We start from the raw sequence: 18,929 nt of genomic DNA, 5'->3' as shown, positions 1-18,929 counted from the left end.
AGATAATAGGGAGCAGCGCGTTGTGGTTAATGGATCTTTTTCAACTTGGACTGAAGTGCTAAGTGGTGTGCCGCAAGGCTCAGTATTAGGACCGCTATTGTTCAATATTTCCATTAACGACCTAACAGAAGGTCTAGAGAGCATGGTGTCAATTTTTGCAGATGATACCAAATTGTGTAAAGTTATAAATACGGAGGGGGATGCTGAGTCGCTTCAGAACGACTTAGTTAAATTAGAAGCATGGGCAGCGAAATGGAGAATGCGCTTCAATACAGACAAGTGTAAGGTAATGCACTGTGGTAACAAGAACAAAAATAACACCTACCTACTAAATGGGGTAAAATTAGGGGATTCTGTACTGGAAAAGGACTTAGGTGTCCTCATAGATAGCAAACTAAGCAGTAGTACCCAAAGTAGGACTGCAGCAAAGAAGGCTAATAAGATATTAGCATGCATAAAACGGGGAATTGATGCTAGGGACGAGAGTGTTATACTCCCGTTGTATAAATCTCTAGTGAGGCCACACCTTGAATACTGTGTACAATTCTGGGCACCATACTACAAAAAGGATATCCTGGATCTAGAAAAGGTTCAGAGGCGGACGACCAAACTAATTAAGGGCATGGAGACGCTGGAATACGAGGAAAGGCTTGCAAGGCTAAACATGTTTACATTGGAAAAGAGGAGACTAAGAGGGGACATGATCAACATCTACAAATATATAAGGGGACAATACAGAGATCTTGCGCAGGACCTGTTTTTGGTTAGACCAACACAGAGAACTCGTGTATACTCGCTCAGGTTAGAGGAGAGGAGATTGCGCACAATACGGCGTAAAGGCTTTTTCACGGTAAGGACGATACGTGTTTGGAATTCCCTGCCTAAGGGAGTTGTAATGGCGGACTCAGTCAACACCTTTAAGAATGGATTAGATAAATTCCTAATGTATAAAGGATATCCAGGGTTATGGTGCATAGTCACGCACTATAGTTATTATAAAAAAGAGGGATAAAACGTAACGGCAGACATCAGCATCAGTCAAAATTTTATACCAAATAATCCTGCATAGGAGACAACAAATAGGTTGAACTCTATGGACAATTGTCTTTTTTCAACCTTAGATACAATGTTACTATGTTACAGTATACATGTACTCTTGGGAGATAGTATAGGTATGTCCACATACACCTGTCCTCAAATTGCTAATTTTTTGGGTGGCAAAATGTAATGGCCGTCCAATGGAGAAATAGAATTGTTTTGGGTATCCATTAATTATCACGTTTGTCGTGCCCAAAAGCACCGGGTTTAGCCATGTAATAGGCTAAACCTGTCAAAGTAATAGTTAGGGTGGCAAATCACAAACTTTTCACATAATTCTCCATCAGTCACACATTTGGGGGTGTATTCAATACCTGTCGGAAACTGCTGTCTTGTCGGAAAGACGGCAGTTTCCGACATGTTTAGGTCGGAAGGGGTTCCGACCTATTCAATGCGGTCCCGTTTTCTATGACAAGTCGGGAACTCCAACTTGTTGGAAAGCTGACGGAATGCACGTGGATCGGCGGAATAGCCACCGATCCGCGTGCTTCTGTTGGAAAGGGGAACAAATCCGACAGGTTTTGGTTCCTTTTCCGACAATATCAATCCAACTTTGTTTAAAGTAGGATTGACATTGCCACCGCCTCCTCCATCCACCCTGCCCAGCTGATGATCCGGGGTAAGAGGGGAGCAGCAGCAGCCAAATCCAACAGTCGGATTAGGCTCAAATTAGTGGTTTTGGCCACTCTTTGAATAGGGGTTGTCGGATCCATTCCGACAAATGCATGTTGGAATGGATCAGACTCTTATTGAATATACCCCTAAGTCGTGCTGCCTAAAAACAATTGAATTGCCCTCCCCCCAGAAGCCTGACTGTCACTTTTGTCCACTCGTGGAACAATGCCACATATTTTTACTTGTTCCTTCCATTCATTTCAGTGCAACTAGACATGTGTAATCCCTTATGCAGAGGGACACAATGCGACCTCTGTATAATTGCTAGATAGAGAGGGGGAGAAATAAAGAGAATGGGGTGATCCAGAAGCAGAAACGGATTACTAGATACTTAAAAAGTCACTAATACTGGACATTTTCGCAGGATATTTAATTCATTGTGGAATAATCAATGTCTAAAATACACATAAGACTGGAGCAGGCCAACGGAATGGGAAGCAGTCAGGATCCCAGCTGTCGGTATCCCGGCAGTCAGAATACCAACGCCAGAATACCGACCCTATTCTGAATGCTGACACCGGCATCCAGAATGGGTACACCATCCTGGCACCAGTATGCCGACAGCCGGAATCCCGAACAAGAAGAGACCGCGGCGCAGGGCAGGTAAGCCGCAGGAGGGGGGAGGTTAGGTTTAGGCTGAGTCCTGGGGGGTTAGGGTTAGGCACCCCCCTCAGAGGGTTAAGGTTAGGCTGCGAGGGGGAGGGTTAGGTTTAGGCAGCAGGGACAGGAGGTTAGGTTTAGGCTGCGGGGAGGGAAGGTTAGGGTGTTGGGAGAGGGGAGAACCCGCCTTACTCACCCTTGTCGGCATTGTTACAATCGGAATCCTGGCGTCTGTATTTTGAGCGCCGGGATCCCATACATTGGTAACTCATACTGCTCCCAATGAAATGTCTGTAATGTTACAGCACTGTGTGCATGAGAACAGTGTGCATGAAAACAGTGTCACTGACCGAAAAACCTGTAGCTCAACCCAAACACATTTCCTGTCACAATCTGATATTGGGAGTTGATGCAGTGATACGCTACCAATGACATTCTAATTCATACCTTGTAATTGCTAGAATTCACCCAGGAAGTAGCAAGCACATCGACCATCCTATCAAGAAGAGTCTGATCCTGTTCAAGATCCGTTGATTTCTTTTTATCCGACAGATAATCTATCATATCGGGTCCCACTTGGAGCCGTTTGCCAACATCCTTCTGCTGTATCTGAGCTAACCAGTAATCCATTCCCTGCTCCATGGCTAGGGGGCGTTAGAGCACACGCTAGAGAAAAGGCAATCTAGAGGGCAGTAATTCACAGATTTGCCAGCGGATATTATCCTTGTGGTCTTCACTTTTATGAAAAAAGCTGGAGAGGGCTTGGCTGTCAAAGATGCAATCCTGGGAATGAAAGCAATTCACCATGTGTCTGGTGAGCAGCTGCTGTGATATTAAAAGTCTAATTTAAATATGCAGCAATAAGGGGATAGGCACTAACATTGAGCTGCTGATCCAGAGGTACATAGTTCTGCAGAATGTCCTGAAGAGAGAGAAAGTCAGAGTTAAAAATAGAACTTTGGCCTTGTTTTCATTTTGATATTAATAACAGAGCTTAATACGGACTGTTTACTGAAAATAGCACTTCGTTAAATATTTCTGAATGAGACTTAATAAAAGAGGCCATTGCAAACTGCTAAGGGGCAAAAGGTCAACCTACAGTTTGGCTCTGGGTTCATTTTAACCGCAGCATCTGTCCACGATGACATGGCACTGTATCTACAGAGTCTGACATATCAATTATATATATATATATATATATATATATATATATATATATATATATATATATATATATATATATATATATATAGCTCTGAACGTAAAAGTGAAAAGTCATCGAACTCTGTAGGACTTTCAGCATTCAGCTTTGATTTTGATTACAATTACAAGTTGCAATTCAAACATTGCTCATTATTAATATTCATCTGGAAAGTATTCACAGCGCTTCACTTTTTCCACATTTCATGTTGCAGCCTTATTGCAAAATGGAATAAATTCATTTTTTCCAACAAAATTCTACACACAATATCCCATAATGACGAGAAAAACGTTTTTTGAGATTTCAGCGGCCAGCGATGATGCTGGAGCACGTATCAGCGCTCAAGGCCCGGTCATACACACTGGCTGAGTTTGAGCTCAAAGTAAGCTAGTGTGTATGGGCCTTAAGTTTCAGACAGATATACAAGGGTCATGCATCATATTCATCAGCACAGTCGCATTGCGCTGCGATTAGGACACTGCAGCAAAGATGTATGAGGATATATCTGATATATCTATGTAAAAGATAATTTATCCCAATTAATGAGTTTTCCCTACAATGCTTAACTATAGAAGCTGTGACAGTATATGGATACAGAAGTATGGACAGCACCAATTAGAACAAAGCCCTCAGCACATTTTGATAACATACAGAATTTAGTGTATATACAAAAGAAAAACACCACCAACATTATCGGAGCTTGGAATGCACAGAAAGTATCAAGGCCAACCAAATACACCCATTACAAGATGGTCGTCTCAGTCTCTGGCTTCAGTGCTATCCATGCTAGTAACAGCTATGCTTAAAAGAAACTGCTGTTCATATAATAAGCGATTACTGTAAAAATAAAAAAATAAAAAAGGAGTCTCTAACAACTGCAGGATAACCAAATACCTTAACAACAGTGTTAATTTTCGAACAATGCAGAGAAGAGAGCAGAGCAGTCTGGCAGAGACAGTGTTACATAGCTGCTTGTTAAATCCTTGATATCCTAAATAAATTAAAAACATTTCAGAATGAAGACAGAATTAAAGACTAAGGACTCCTTGAATGGCTGCTGAGAAGCCAAGGAGAGGCTTTCTAATACAGCCCCTGAGGCAAATCAGTGCTAGACTCTGAAATCATCTTCTGCTCACATGGGAGGATCCCAACAACCGTATTTGGATATAAAGAACAAAAGATGCTGAAATACCATTCACTATTAAAAGCGTGTAGATTATAAGAACCACAACACGGAGAAACACGGGGACTAAACACTTATCACTATCCTATGTGCCATAATTGTTTATACCAAAAAATATTTATTATTTATATATATATATATATATATATATATATCATAAAAACAATTAGCAGAAGACACATATCAAAGTAGGTCTATAATAATAAACTATTGACTTAAGAAAATAAGAATTTACTTACCGATAATTCTATTTCTCGTAGTCCGTAGTGGATGCTGGGGACTCCGTCAGGACCATGGGGATTTGCGGCTCCGCAGGAGACAGGGCACAAAAGTAAAAGCTTTAGGATCAGGTGGTGTGCACTGGCTCCTCCCCCCATGACCCTCCTCCAAGCCTCAGTTAGGATACTGTGCCCGGACGAGCGTACACAATAAGGAAGGATTTTGAATCCCGGGTAAGACTCATACCAGCCACACCAATCACACTGTACAACCTGTGATCTGAACCCAGTTAACAGCATGATAACAGCGGAGCCTCTGAAAAGATGGCTCACAACAATAATAACCCGATTTTTGTAACAATAACTATGTACAAGTATTGCAGACAATCCGCACTTGGGATGGGTGCCCAGCATCCACTACGGACTACGAGAAATAGAATTATCGGTAAGTAAATTCTTATTTTCTCTGACGTCCTAAGTGGATGCTGGGGACTCCGTCAGGACCATGGGGATTATACCAAAGCTCCCAAACGGGCGGGAGAGTGCGGATGACTCTGCAGCACCGAATGAGAGAACTCCAGGTCCTCCTCAGTCAGGGTGTGCCCCTGACCAAGTATCAGCTCGGCAAAGTTGTAAAGCCGAGACCCCTCGGGCAGCCGCCCAAGATGAGCCCACCTTCCTTGTGGAATGGGCATTTACATATTTTGGCTGTGGCAGGCCTGCCACAGAATGTGCAAGCTGAATTGTACTACACATCCAACTAGCAATCGTCTGCTTAGAAGCAAGAGCACCCAGTTTGTTGGGTGCATACAGGATAACAGCAAGTCAGTTTTCCTGACTCCAGCCGTCCTGGAAACTATATTTTCAGGGCCCTGACAACATCTAGCAACTTGGAGTCCTCCAAGTCCCTAGTAGCCGCAGGTACCACAATAAGCTGGTTCAGGTGAAACACTGACACCACCTTAGGGAGAAACTGGGGACGAGTCCGCAGCTCTGCCCTGTCCGAATGGACAATCAGATATGGGCTTTTGTGAGACAAAGCCGCCAATTCTGACACTCGCCTGGCCGAGGCCAAGGCCAACATCATGGTCACTTTCCATGTGAGATATTTCAAATCCACAGATTTGAGCGGTTTAAACCAATGTGATTTGAGGAATCCCAGAACTACGTTGAGATCCCACAGTGCCACTGGAGGCACAAAAGGGGGTTGTATATGCAGTACTCCCTTGACAAACTTCTGGACTTCAGGAACTGAAGCCAATTCTTTCTGGAAGAAAATCGACAGGGCCGAAATTTGAACCTTAATGGACCCCAATTTGAGGCCCATAGACACTCCTGTTTGCAGGAAATGCAGGAATCGACCGAGTTGAAATTTCTTCGTGGGGCCTTCCTGGCCTCACACCACGCAACATATTTTCGCCACATGTGGTGATAATGTTGTGCGGTCACCTCCTTCCTGGCTTTGACCAGGGTAGGAATGACCTCTTCCGAAATGCCTTTTTCCCTTAGGATCCGGCGTTCAACCGCCATGCCGTCAAACGCAGCCGCGGTAAGTCTTGGAACAGACATGGTACTTGCTGAAGCAAGTCCCTTCTTAGCGGCAGAGGCCATGAGTCCTCTGTGAGCATCTCTTGAAGTTCCGGGTACCAAGTCCTTCTTGGCCAATCCGGAGCCACGAGTATAGTTCTTACTCCTCTACGTCTTATAATTCTCAGTACCTTAGGTATGAGAAGCAGAGGAGGGAACACATACACCGACTGGTACACCCACGGTGTTACCAGAACGTCCACAGCTATTGCCTGAGGGTCTCTTGACCTGGCGCAATACCTGTCCAGTTTTTTTTTTTTGTTCAGGCGGGACGCCATCATGTCCACCTTTGGTCTTTCCCAACGGTTCACCATCATGTGGAAAACTTCCCGATGAAGTCCCCACTCTCCCGGGTGGAGGTCGTGCTGAGGAAGTCTGCTTCCCAGTTGTCCACTCCCGGAATGAACACTGCTGACAGTGCTATCACATGATTTTCCGCCCAGCGAAGAATCCTTGCAGTTTCTGCCATTGCCCTCCTGCTTCTTGTGCCGCCCTGTCTGTTTACGTGGCGACTGCCGTGATGTTGTCCCACTGGATCAATACCGGCTGACCTTGAAGCAGAGGTCTTGCTAAGCTTAGAGCATTGTAAATTGTTCTTAGCTCCAGTATATTTATGTGGAGAGAAGTCTCCAGACTTGATCACACTCCCTGGAAATTTTTTCCTTGTGTGACTGCTCCCCAGCCTTTCAGGCTGGCATCCGTGGTCACCAGGACCCAGTCCTGAATGCCGAATCTGTGGCCCTTTAGTAGATGAGCACTCTGCAGCCACCACAGAAGAGACACTCTTGTCCTTGGAGACAGGGTTATCCGCTGATGCATCTGAAGATGCGATCCGGACCATTTTCCCAGCAGATCCCACTGAAAAGTTCTTGCGTGGAATCTGCCGAATGGAATCGCTTCGTAAGAAGCCACCATTTTTCCCAGGACCCTTGTGCATTGATGCACTGACACTTGGCCTGGTTTTAGGAGGTTCCTGACTAGCTCGGATAACTCCCTGGCTTTCTCTTCCGGGAGAAACACCTTTTTCTGGACTGTGTCCAGAATCATCCCTAGGAACAGCAGACGTGTCGTCGGAGACAGCTGCGATTTTGGAATATTTAGAATCCACCCGTGCTGTCGTAGAACTACTTGAGATAGTGCTACTCCGACCTCCAACTGTTCTCTGGACCTTGCCCTTATCAGGAGATCGTCCAAGTAAGGGATAATTAAGACGCCTTTTCTTTGAAGAAGAATCATCATTTCGGCCATTACCTTGGTAAAGACCCGGGGTGTCGTGGACAATCCAAACGGCAGCGTCTGAAACTGATAGTGACAGTTTTGTACCACGAACCTGAGGTACCCTTGGTGAGAAGGGCAAATTGGGACATGGAGGTAAGCATCCTTAATGTCCAGGGACACATATAGTCCCCTTCTTTCTGGTTCGCTATCACTGCTCTGAGTGACTCCATCTTGATTTGAACCTTTGTATGTAAGTGCTCAAATATTTCAGATTTAGAATAGGTCTCACCGAGCCGTCTGGCTTCAGTACCACAATATAGTGTGGAATAATACCCCTTTCCTTGTTGTAGGAGGGGTACTTTGATTATCACCTGCTGGGAATACAGCTTGTGAATTGTTTCCAATACTGCCTCCCTGTCGGAGGGAGACGTTGGTAAAGCAAACTTCAGGAACCTGCGAGGGGGAGACGTCTCGAATTTCCAATCTGTACCCCTGGGATACTACTTGTAGGATCCAGGGGTCCACTTGCGAGTAAGCCCACAGCGTGCTGAAACTCTTGAGACGACCCCCCACTGCACCTGTTTGTACGGCCCCAGCGTCATGCTGAGGACTTGGCAGAAGCGGTGGAAGGCTTCTGTTCCTGGGAATGGGCTGCCTGCTGCAGTCTTCTTCCCTTATGGGGACGAAAGGACTGAGGCTGAAAAGACGATGTCTTTTTCTGCTGAGATGTGACTTGGGGTAAAAAGGTGGATTTTCCAGCTGTTGCCGTGGCCACCAGATCCGATGGACCGACCCCAAATAACTCCTCCCCTTTATACGGCAATACTTCCATGTGCCGTTTGGAATCTGCATCACCTGACCACTGTCGTGTCCATAAACATCTTCTGGCAGATATGGACATCGCACTTACTCTTGATGCCAGAGTGCAAATATCCCTCTGTGCATCTCGCATATATAGAAATGCATCCTTTAAATGCTCTATAGTCAATAAAATACTGTCCCTGTCAAGGGTATCAATATTTCCAGTCAGGGAATCCGACCAAGCCACCCCAGCGCTGCCCATCCAGGCTGAGGCGATCGCTGGTTGCAGTATAACACCAGTATGTGTGTATATACTTTTTAGGATATTTTCCAGCCTCCTATCAGTTGGCTCCTTGAGGGCGGCCGTATCTGGAGACGGTAACGCCACTTGTTTTGATAAGCGTGTGAGCGCCTTATCCACCCTAAGGGGTGTTTCCCAACGCGCCATAACTTCTGGCGGGAAAGGGTATACCGTCAATAATTTTCTATCGGGGGAAACCCACGCATCATCACACACTTCATTTAATTTATCTGATTCAGGAAAAACCACATGTAGTTTTTTCACACTCCACATAATACCCTTTTTTGTGGTACTTGTAGTATCAGAAATATGTAACATCTCATTCATTGCCCTTAACAAGTAACGTGTGGCCCTAAAGGAAAATACGTTTGTTTCTTCACCGTCGACACTGGAGTCAGTGTCCGTGTCGACCGACTGAGGTAAAAGGACGTTTTAACGCCCCTGACGGTGTTTGAGACGCCTGGACAGGTACTAATTGGTTTGCCGGCCGTCTCATGTCGTCAACCGACCTTGCAGCGTGTTGACATTATCACGTAATTCCTTAAATAAGCCATCCATTCCGGTGTCGACTCCCTAGAGAGTGACATCACCATTACAGGCAATTGCTCCGCCTCCTCACCAACATCGTCCTCATACATGTCGACACACACGTACCGACACACAGCACACACACAGGGAATGCTCTGATAGAGGACAGGACCCCACTAGCCCTTTGGGGAGACAGAGGGAGAGTTTGCCAGCACACACCAAAAACGCTATAATTACACAGGGACAACCTTTATATAAGTGTTTTTCCCTTATAGCATTTTAATATATATATACATATCGCCAAATAAGTGCCCCCCCTCTCTGTTTTAACCCTGTTTCTGTAGTGCAGTGCAGGGGAGAGCCTGGGAGCCTTCCCACCAGCATTTCTGTGAGGGAAAATGGCGCTGTGTGCTGAGGAGAATAGGCCCCGCCCCCTTTTCGGCGGGCTTCTTCTCCCGTTTTTCTGAGACCTGGCAATACATCCATATAGCCCCCAGGGGCTATATGTGATGTATTTTTAGCCAGAATAAGATACTATCATTGCTGCCCAGGGCGCCCCCCCCAGCGCCCTGCACCCTCAGTGACCGCTGCTATGAAGTGTGCTGACAACAATGGCGCACAGCTGCAGTGCTGTGCGCTACCTTATGAAGACTGAAGAGTCTTCTGCCGCCGTTTCTGGACCTCTTCACTTTTCGGCATCTGCAAGGGGGGTCGGCGGCGCGGCTCCGGGACGAACCCCAGGGTGAGACCTGTGTTCCGACTCCCTCTGGAGCTAATGGTGTCCAGTAGCCTAAGAAGCCAATCCATCCTGCACGCAGGTGAGTTCACTTCTCTCCCCTAAGTCCCTCGTAGCAGTGAGCCTGTTGCCAGCAGGACTCACTGAAAATAAAAAACCTAACAAACTTTTACTCTAAGCAGCTCTTTAGGAGAGCCACCTAGATTGCACCCTTCTCGGCCGGGCACAAAAATCTAACTGAGGCTTGGAGGAGGGTCATGGGGGGAGGAGCCAGTGCACACCACCTGATCCTAAAGCTTTTACTTTTGTGCCCTGTCTCCTGCGGAGCCGCTAATCCCCATGGTCCTGACGGAGTCCCCAGCATCCACTTAGGACGTCAGAGAAATTTAGGTTACCAGACCAACTGGATTCTATTGCTCTAACATTTTGTTAATTTCTTTGATAAGATATGCAAAAATGTTCTTGTGATTGATTAAACTTAATTGGACTAATAGCCCAAAACAGAACCATACTTTAATCATTTTACCTTTGGATCATATGTGTATAAAGGGCAAAACCAATCAAAATCGCACCATGGGGTTTCTACGATGGGCTCATATCCTGCCATAACACTCATTGGAGAGCTGCTCATTAAAAGAAATCTAAGTGGCCCTACACACTTGGCGAATGGCCGCCGAGCTGCCCGACAGCTGACACGGCCGTCTGACGACCCAGCGGCGGGGGTGACAGGGGGAGTGAAGTTTCTTCACTGCCCCCGTCACCCGGCCCCATAGCCCTGCATGCTAATGTGGACGATATTGTCCATATTGGCTTGCAGGTATGAAAAAGCCAGCACCAACGATGAACAAGTGCGGGGCCACGCATCGTTGGTGCCTACACACTGAAACATGTGAACAATATATTGTTCATTAATGAACGAGATCGTTCATATCTTTTAGTGGTATTGGCCAGTGTGTAGGGCCTATAAGACCATAATTATGCTACTACCCAGTCTTGATTTATAACTGTTTATTACTATTTGCTCCAAATTGTAAAGCAGAATGGAATATGCTGGCGCAATATAAGCAACTGTTGATAAGTAACTTCAGTAATTTTACTAGGATATTGTCAGAGAAAACAAAACAAATGTTGCTATATCCTAGTTTGTGTCTTTTAAGGATAAGACTATATGAAAAGGGAAACTGAATTACACTGTCTGTCCCAGATAGGAACAAGTAAGATGTGTTGTCATTTAAGACAACTGATAATTATGGTTCGATTATCTCCATGTCTAAATATCTCCCTACGCAAGCAAAGAGTTTGTGTGACTCAAAAAGTAAAGCGTCGGCCTGACATGTAGCCTGAGGATACGCTATTTCCCAGAGCAACATGGTGCGGGCAAATTATCTGCAACAGATAACTTGCAGCCACTCTATACATAACCTGTGGGAAACACTTTATGCATAACTTACAGATATATTCATTCCAGGAACATAAACGTTATGCAGACAGTGATTATCTCACTACAACTGTCAAGGGGTGGGATATATTAATCAGAAATGGAACTGTCAGTTCTTGAAGTTGATGTATTGTAGGCAGAAAAAAATGAAAAAGCATAAGATTCTGAAAGACTCTGCCAAGAGCCAAATTGTGATGGCTAGACAGCTGGGTCAGAGCATCTCCAAAACGCCATATATTTTGTGGTACAAAGTGGTAAGAAATGACAACGACTGAACTAGTTACAGGGTCATGGGTGCCCAAAGAAAATACATGCGCATGGGGAGCGAAGGCTAATCCATCTGTTCCGATCCAACAAAAGGGCTATTGTACCATAAATTGCTGAAAATGTTAATGCTGGCTATGACAGAAAGATGTCAGAACACACCTGTGCATCGCAACTTGCTGCAAATGGGGCTGCGTAGCTGCAGACAAGTCAGAATGCCCATTCTGACCCTTGTCCATCGCCAAAAGTGACTTCAATGGGTGGGCAACAGAAGAAGGTGGCCAGGTCTGATAATCTCATTTTCTTTTACATCATTTGGACAATCAGGTACGTATGCATTGTTTACCTGGAGAAGAGATTGCACTACAATACACTATGGGAAGAAGGAAAAGCCAGTGGAGGCACTGTGATGCTCTGGGCAATGTTCTGCGGGGTACTGGCTATAATGTGGGTTATTTTTTTTATTGATTAATGTAAGATAAATCAGTACAATGCATACAACATAGAATAAAATGCACAAGCATATTACAGCGTTCAGAAGTACTGTATGGTTGACAGAACGTGAAGAGTTACAAGCAAGATACCACAGTATGCCTGGAGTTGAAATGAAAACAGAGAACCAATTCAAGGAGAATGTAGCAAGAACAATGATTTAGAAAGGAACTCCGCCATCTAATACAGGCACGTTGTACCACGTGGTTAGATGGAAATTGTGTCTCAATGCAGATTTGACGTCAGATGGTAGTGTATATATGTATGTTAGCCAAGTATCGAAAAACTTTTTGGCCCGATTTTCTTTATTGGTGGATGTGTCTGTCCAGTCCATGTGGAATAAGTGGGACAGCCTACGTGTACATAAAGAAAAGGATGGGGTGGAGGGTTCTATCCATTGCGAGAGGATTGGGGTTTTTTGCTGCTCCCGCAATTTTACATAACAGTAGATTATTTCCTTTGGACAGCATGGGAGGTCATGCAGAAAAACAGCCCCCAAAACACCCAGTCAGGAGAAAGGGGAACATGTAAGTATGTGGATGTTATTTTGACACATACCACCTGTCCGAACATTGTTGCTGAAGTAAACCCGTTCATTGCAACTGTATTCCCTAATTACAGTGGCCTCTTTCAGCAGGATATTGCACCATGCTACACTGCAAAAACTGTTTAGCAATGGTCTGTGGAACATGACAGAGTTCAAAGAGGATGATTCTGCTCGCAGCCTCCTCTGCTGGTGAGCAGAAATGTGCAGAGAGTCCCGTTTGGCACTTTTCGAGTCACGACTAAACCCAGTCTATTTGGGTGTAACAAGCGCGATAATTAATAGGTGCCCGGAAAATTTTAATTGCTCAGTCTGGTGCTCATTAATTATCACGGCTATTAAAATTCCCTCCATGGTGTGGTATCTCAATCTGATCAAGCATCTGTATGATATGCTGGAAAAACATGTCTGAGTCATGGAGGCACCACTTATCAATTTACAGAGCTTAAAGGATCTGCTGATAATGTTTTGGAGCCAGATACAACAGGACACCTTCAGAGGTTTTAAGGAACCCATGTCTCGACAGGTCAGAACTGTTTACGCAACACAAGTGGGACATACAAAATATTAGGTAGGTGGTTTTAATGTTCTCTCTCTTTGCTGTATATGGGAGTTCCAATACACAGGCTGAACTGGACATGGCATTCTAATTATACCGCTTATAGACCTAAATAGCGGGTCGTAGCCGGGAGCCTGACATGGGTGCTACCCAGCTGCGACCCGCGTCAGTCCCTATTTAGACCGGAGTCACCAACCCGGAATATTGCCGGGTTGGTGACGTTGCCGGTGACGCAACGGGGGCGGCGCTTGGAGGTCACATGATCTCCAAGCGCCACCCGCTCATATACTGTAAACAGGAAGTCGGGTCACGCGATCCGGCTCACGTTTACACTGAATAGTTTGCCGGGTTGAACACGAATGCTGCACAATAGACTAAATCAGTAAACCTGCCTGTGTGTAGCATGCTGTCCAGAAACAATGCACAGGATTTGTTGAATTCTAAAAATTGGGGCAATATGGATGGTGTAATGGTTAGCATTACTGCCTCACAGCACAGAAGTCATGGGTTCGATTTCCACGACCCTAACTGTGTGGAGTTTGTATATTCTCTCCGTACTTGTGTGGGTTTCCTCCGGGTGCTCCGGTTTCCTCCCACAATCCAAAAATATACTGGTAGGTTAATTGGCTCCCAACAAAATGAACCCTAGCGTGAATGTGTGTGTACATGTGGTAGGGAATATAGGGCCAGATGTATGAAAGTGTGCTGTGGTTTCCGCTGACCACAGCGCACCTTACGTCTGCATTTTGTTCTTCTCCCTAATGTATGAACGGCGTGTTAACGCCGTGTGCAATGTCCAGTGTGTGCCCCCGCCGATTACCGCTTCCCCGCAGTGGTGCCTGTCAAAAGTTGGGCAGAGGCAATGTATCATTGCCTCTGCTGTGACTTTTCGACTCTTAAGTCCACCGGGCCTAAACGCCTCCCCCAGGCAGGCGATGTCTTCAAAGTGTGCACTTGCTTAGTTTTTTTTTTTTTTCTGTTTTGAATAAACTTTATTGAACATGGACATTCTTCTGCTGGTCCACACAGCTCTACTGCGCATGCGCCGGGGGCCTCCGGCAGTGCACACAGGAAGCAGGGGAGAAGGGCGCATGCGCACACATTGCGGCGCCGAGCAGATGTGGAGGGTGCGCTATTGAGAGACAGGTAGGATAACGCCCTCCCACATCGGCGGAGGCCTCAATAATACATTGTGGCGGCGGCTGCGGGCATATCACCACGATAACGTGGTGATATGCCCCTGGACACAACGTCCGGTAGGACGTATTTTCCTTCATCGCCCCCATAGATTGTAAGCTCCATTGGAGCAGGGACTGATGTGAATGGCTAAATATTCTCTGTAAAAAGCGCTGCGGAATATGTGTGCACTATTTAAATAACTGATAATAAAAAATAAAAATGCGTCCGTCCTCCCCAAAGCATAACCAGCCCTGTACCCATGAACCCTTTCTGGTACTGTTTTTCCAGTAACCAGCAGGGAAATAATGCCATAGCAAGGACACACATCTAAGAGGGAATTAACATGTTCCTATTATTATCATCATCATCCTTTATTTATATGGCACCACAAGGGTTCCACAGCGCCCAATTACAGAGTACATAAACAAATAATCAAAACAGGAAAAACAGCAACTTACAGTTGAAGACAATATAGGACAAGTGCAGGGTAAATAAACATAGCTACATCAGCAGGTGACACTGAAATAAGTATCAGGTGGCAGAGGACTGCTGGAGTTGATGCAGTTGAAGATTATTAAAGTAGGAGAAAGGATAAGCACATGAGGGAAGAGGGCCCTACTCGTGAGAGCTTACATTCTAACAGGTGAGGGGTAGACAGACAGGAGTGACACAGACGGGGTACATAGAGAGCATGGAACAGAGGTGTCCGTTCAGATGGTCGACAATGTTAAGGTTGACACTCATTAGGTCGGCCACTTTTGGTCGACGTGGACAAAAGGTCGACCCATTCGACCTATGAAAGGTTGACCCATGAAAGGTCGACACGAGTTTTTCAATTTTTTTTTTTCTTTTTTTGAACTTTTTCATATTAAGATCCACGTGGACTACGACTGGGAACGGTAACATGTGCCGAGCGCAGCGGTAGCAGAGCGAGGCATCTTGCCCGAAGCATGGCGAGCTAAGCGAGCCATGCGAGGGGATGCGGTGCACTAAATGGGGTTCCCTGTCACTTTAGGCAGAAAACTACACCAAAAAAAGTATTTAAAAAAACTCATGTCGACCTTTTCATGTGTCGACCATTAGTCCATGTCGACCATGTAAATGTCGACCAATATTGGTCGACCTAATGAGTGTCGACCTTAACATTGTCGACCCTTCATACCGAAACCGGAACAGAGGGTTAGGATGAGATTTGGCTGGGGCTGATATGGTATTATCCCCCAGCTGGTTGAGTCGGGTGTGGTATTGAAAGTCGACAGTAACTAGGTCGACCACTATTGGTCGACAGTAACTAGGTCGACAGGGTCTTTAGGTCGACATGTTCTAGGTCGACAGGTCAAAAGGTCGACATGAGTTTTTAATGTTATTTTGGTGTTGTTTTCTTCGTAGAGTGATCGGGAACCCCAATTAGTGCACCGCTTCGCTCGCCATGCTTCGGGCATGGTGCCTTCGCTCCGCTACCGCTTCGCTCGGCACAGATTACCGTTCCAATCGTAGTCCACGTGGATCGTTAAGTATGAAAAGGTACAAAAAAAGAAAAAAAATTGTGAAAAACTCATGTCGACCTTTTGACCTGTCGACCTTGAACATGTCGACCTAAAGACCCTGTCGACCTAGTTACTGTCGTCCAATAGTGGTCGACCTAGACATTGTCGACCTAGTTACTGTCGACTTTCAATCCGGATCCCAGTTGAATCGTCTGGTGCTGGTTACTGGAAAAATGGAACACCAAGACAGTTTTTTCCCCAAATTTACACAGTACCAGAAAGGGATCATGTGGGTACATTTGTTATAGTGGCACGATATATAACACTTCCTGCTTCGCCTCACTCCCTAAAATTTAACATTTTACTGACCCTAGCATACACCAAAGTGTGCATGGATCATATTGATCTGTGCAGTGCTTTGAATTGGACTGAAATTGACAACACAGAAACCGAAGAGTTCCACCATCAGAAAAAAATGGACACTAAAACACACTGTTTAGTAACTTTGTGCTTTTGAGTTTTAAAGCAGATCATACTACATTTCAGGGTAATTTGCAGTGTAACAACTTAGACCATAATACTGAAAACAATCATTTACAAAAAGAGAACAATTTTTTTGAAAATAATTCTGAGTTACATTCAATTGTTTCAAAACATTGCAGCTTTATTCAGAGAATATGACATCACCTCAGCTAATCAATAGGAGTCTTGGCAGACAACAGCAGAATTGCTTTTAGTTCAGAAAACATAGACCTTCAGTGCTCCTGCTGCAGATCTTAAGTCTCCATATTTTCCTTTATCATGCTACTGAGGCCTATATAGCCAGCTAAGCATATCCTGTGCCACTCTCAGTGTAAGCCATAATTAAATATAAGAAGATAAACAAGCAAATACAATACTCATCATGGGACAATAAAAAGCAAGTCTATGTAACACTCTCTAATCACACCTTGTTCTCTGCAAATCTGCAACCAAACCCAGCAATAAAAGGCAGCTGTAATCCCTAATGAGAGAAACCACTTTGATCAAAAACATTGGAGCTTTGAACGTTAATGTGGCGTTAAAGCACAAATGCCCTGCATTTAAAAGTATACTATAAACAACCAATGTTTAGCCTCGAAATTCTACACAGTCATTATTTGGTAACACCTGACAAGTGGGTTTGTCCTATATGTTTCCATGAATCAATTCTACTCATACGTGTAATGTATGTGTGTAATGTATGCTATGTTCTTCCCCCTTCGTATGCTATGTATTCCCCCTTCATGTTGCTGCTTGGCGATGCATTGTACCACAAAGAATTTCTAGTGTACGTGAGTACACCTGGCCAATAAAGCTGATTCTGATATACCGGACAGCAACAATGATTCTACAAAAACTGGTTTTACAACAATGTCATCCACAATGTAACAATTTCAGCAGTGAACACAGAATAAGATAAAATAATATAGATTTAATGGTTTTATATAACACAAACACCTGCTGCTAACGTATTGGAACAGCGCTATATGGGCAGACTGATATTATACAATGTGCAGTTATAATAATGGAGATTGTACTTTCAGCTGGGCTGTACACCAAATACAGATTTACTAGTGTCACTGCAGGGCTGTCAGCATTGTAACTATACATAGGGATGCTGACACAGCTACTATACCTAGAAGTATAAATATACTACACATAGATAAAGAGGTGTCCATATAACTACACAACACACAGTAAGAATGTCATACCTAAAGGTCTATTAATATGCCCTAGTGTCCAGCAGTGTATGGTCATTATGTACTTTAGCATGACCGGCACATTTATTAGATAGATAGATAGATAGATAGATAGATAGATAGATAGATAGATAGATAGATAGATAGATAGATAGATCACACACTTCGATGTAAGTACTACGCCCAGGCCTAGAGGTTGGGCCGCATCTCGGAACTACCAGGCCGGTGCAGTGGTACTGGCGGGACTCAGGGCGCTGACGCGCGGTGCACACAGGCCCAGCCCAGGCTTTGGCGCCCCTGGTAACCCACAGCAAGGCATTTCCTAACTTTACCTGACAGGGTGGTGAGGAGGCGAACACTCTCAGTGCTGCAGCAGCCGGCTGTCCCGCTGCTCCTGGCCCCGCCGCATCGCTCCACACTGTCCCAGTCTGTCTACGTCTAACTCCCCGCCCCGGCTGCTGAAAGGAACCGTCAATGCGCAGACGCGGCCTCCCACACCATAGAGACTAGCAATCAAGGAGACGAACAGCGCCATCTTGTGCGGGGCACAGGCTCCGGGGGTGGCCATTTTTCTTCTGGGCAAAAGTTTTGCATTTGAACTTTTATTTTTTTAACTTAAATAATAGATGGTTCGGCACAAGTTCAGAACATGGAACCGACCCACTGGGGTAGCATACCTAAACTACCTCAGAACACTATCCACTTGGACATCTATTGGGAAGGAAAAAGTAACCTGTGGAGAGTGAAGCGCGTCCTCGTGCCCAAAAGCGTGGCAAGCAAAGTGAGGGTACCACAGTTTAATGCTCTGAAAAAGTATAATGATGTTCTGAAGCAGTTTAATTACGCTAACCTAGGGGGTTCCATGTTATGAAGTTGAACTAAAGGTTTCTGCAGCAGTATGAATAATGAGTATCGGCAGCATGGTATCACCTGTAACGTGACCAGATTGAGCTGCTTTAGACCATCACTTATAATATTTATTCTCTCTGTAGATAGGCTTACCTAGAGTGACCATATTATCCCTTTTACCTGGGACGCTCATGGATTACATACTGCACTGACATGTGGTGAGCTAAATGTCTCAGGAGGCACTGGCTAG

General features: G+C 45.0%; 1 protein-coding gene across 32 annotated transcripts in view; it reads right to left on the bottom strand.

The window, feature by feature from the left end:
- CLASP1 (cytoplasmic linker associated protein 1) overlaps positions 1-18,311 on the bottom strand; it is a 773,091-nt gene extending 754,780 nt beyond the window's left edge. For 13 of the 32 annotated variants that reach the window (XM_063933996.1, XM_063934003.1, XM_063934004.1 and 10 more), the window contains exons 1-2: positions 18,163-18,310; positions 2,821-3,295 (exon numbers count right to left, since the gene is read on the bottom strand). In XM_063933996.1, the coding sequence (XP_063790066.1) occupies positions 2,821-3,015 (195 nt within the window). In that variant the 5' untranslated portion in view covers positions 3,016-3,295; positions 18,163-18,310. Of the gene's footprint in view, positions 1-2,820; positions 3,296-18,162 lie in introns of all 32 variants that reach the window. The other 19 variants (XM_063934005.1, XM_063934016.1, XM_063934028.1 and 16 more) reach the window with 3 other exon arrangements.
- Between the last annotated feature and the right edge of the window lie 618 nt (positions 18,312-18,929).

Source organism: Pseudophryne corroboree, chromosome 7 (assembly GCF_028390025.1).
Source record: "Pseudophryne corroboree isolate aPseCor3 chromosome 7, aPseCor3.hap2, whole genome shotgun sequence".
In the NCBI taxonomy this organism is placed as follows: domain Eukaryota; kingdom Metazoa; phylum Chordata; class Amphibia; order Anura; family Myobatrachidae; genus Pseudophryne; species Pseudophryne corroboree.
The sequence above is the reverse complement of the archived record's forward strand: the minus strand, read 5'-3'. Positions and strand labels throughout refer to the sequence as shown.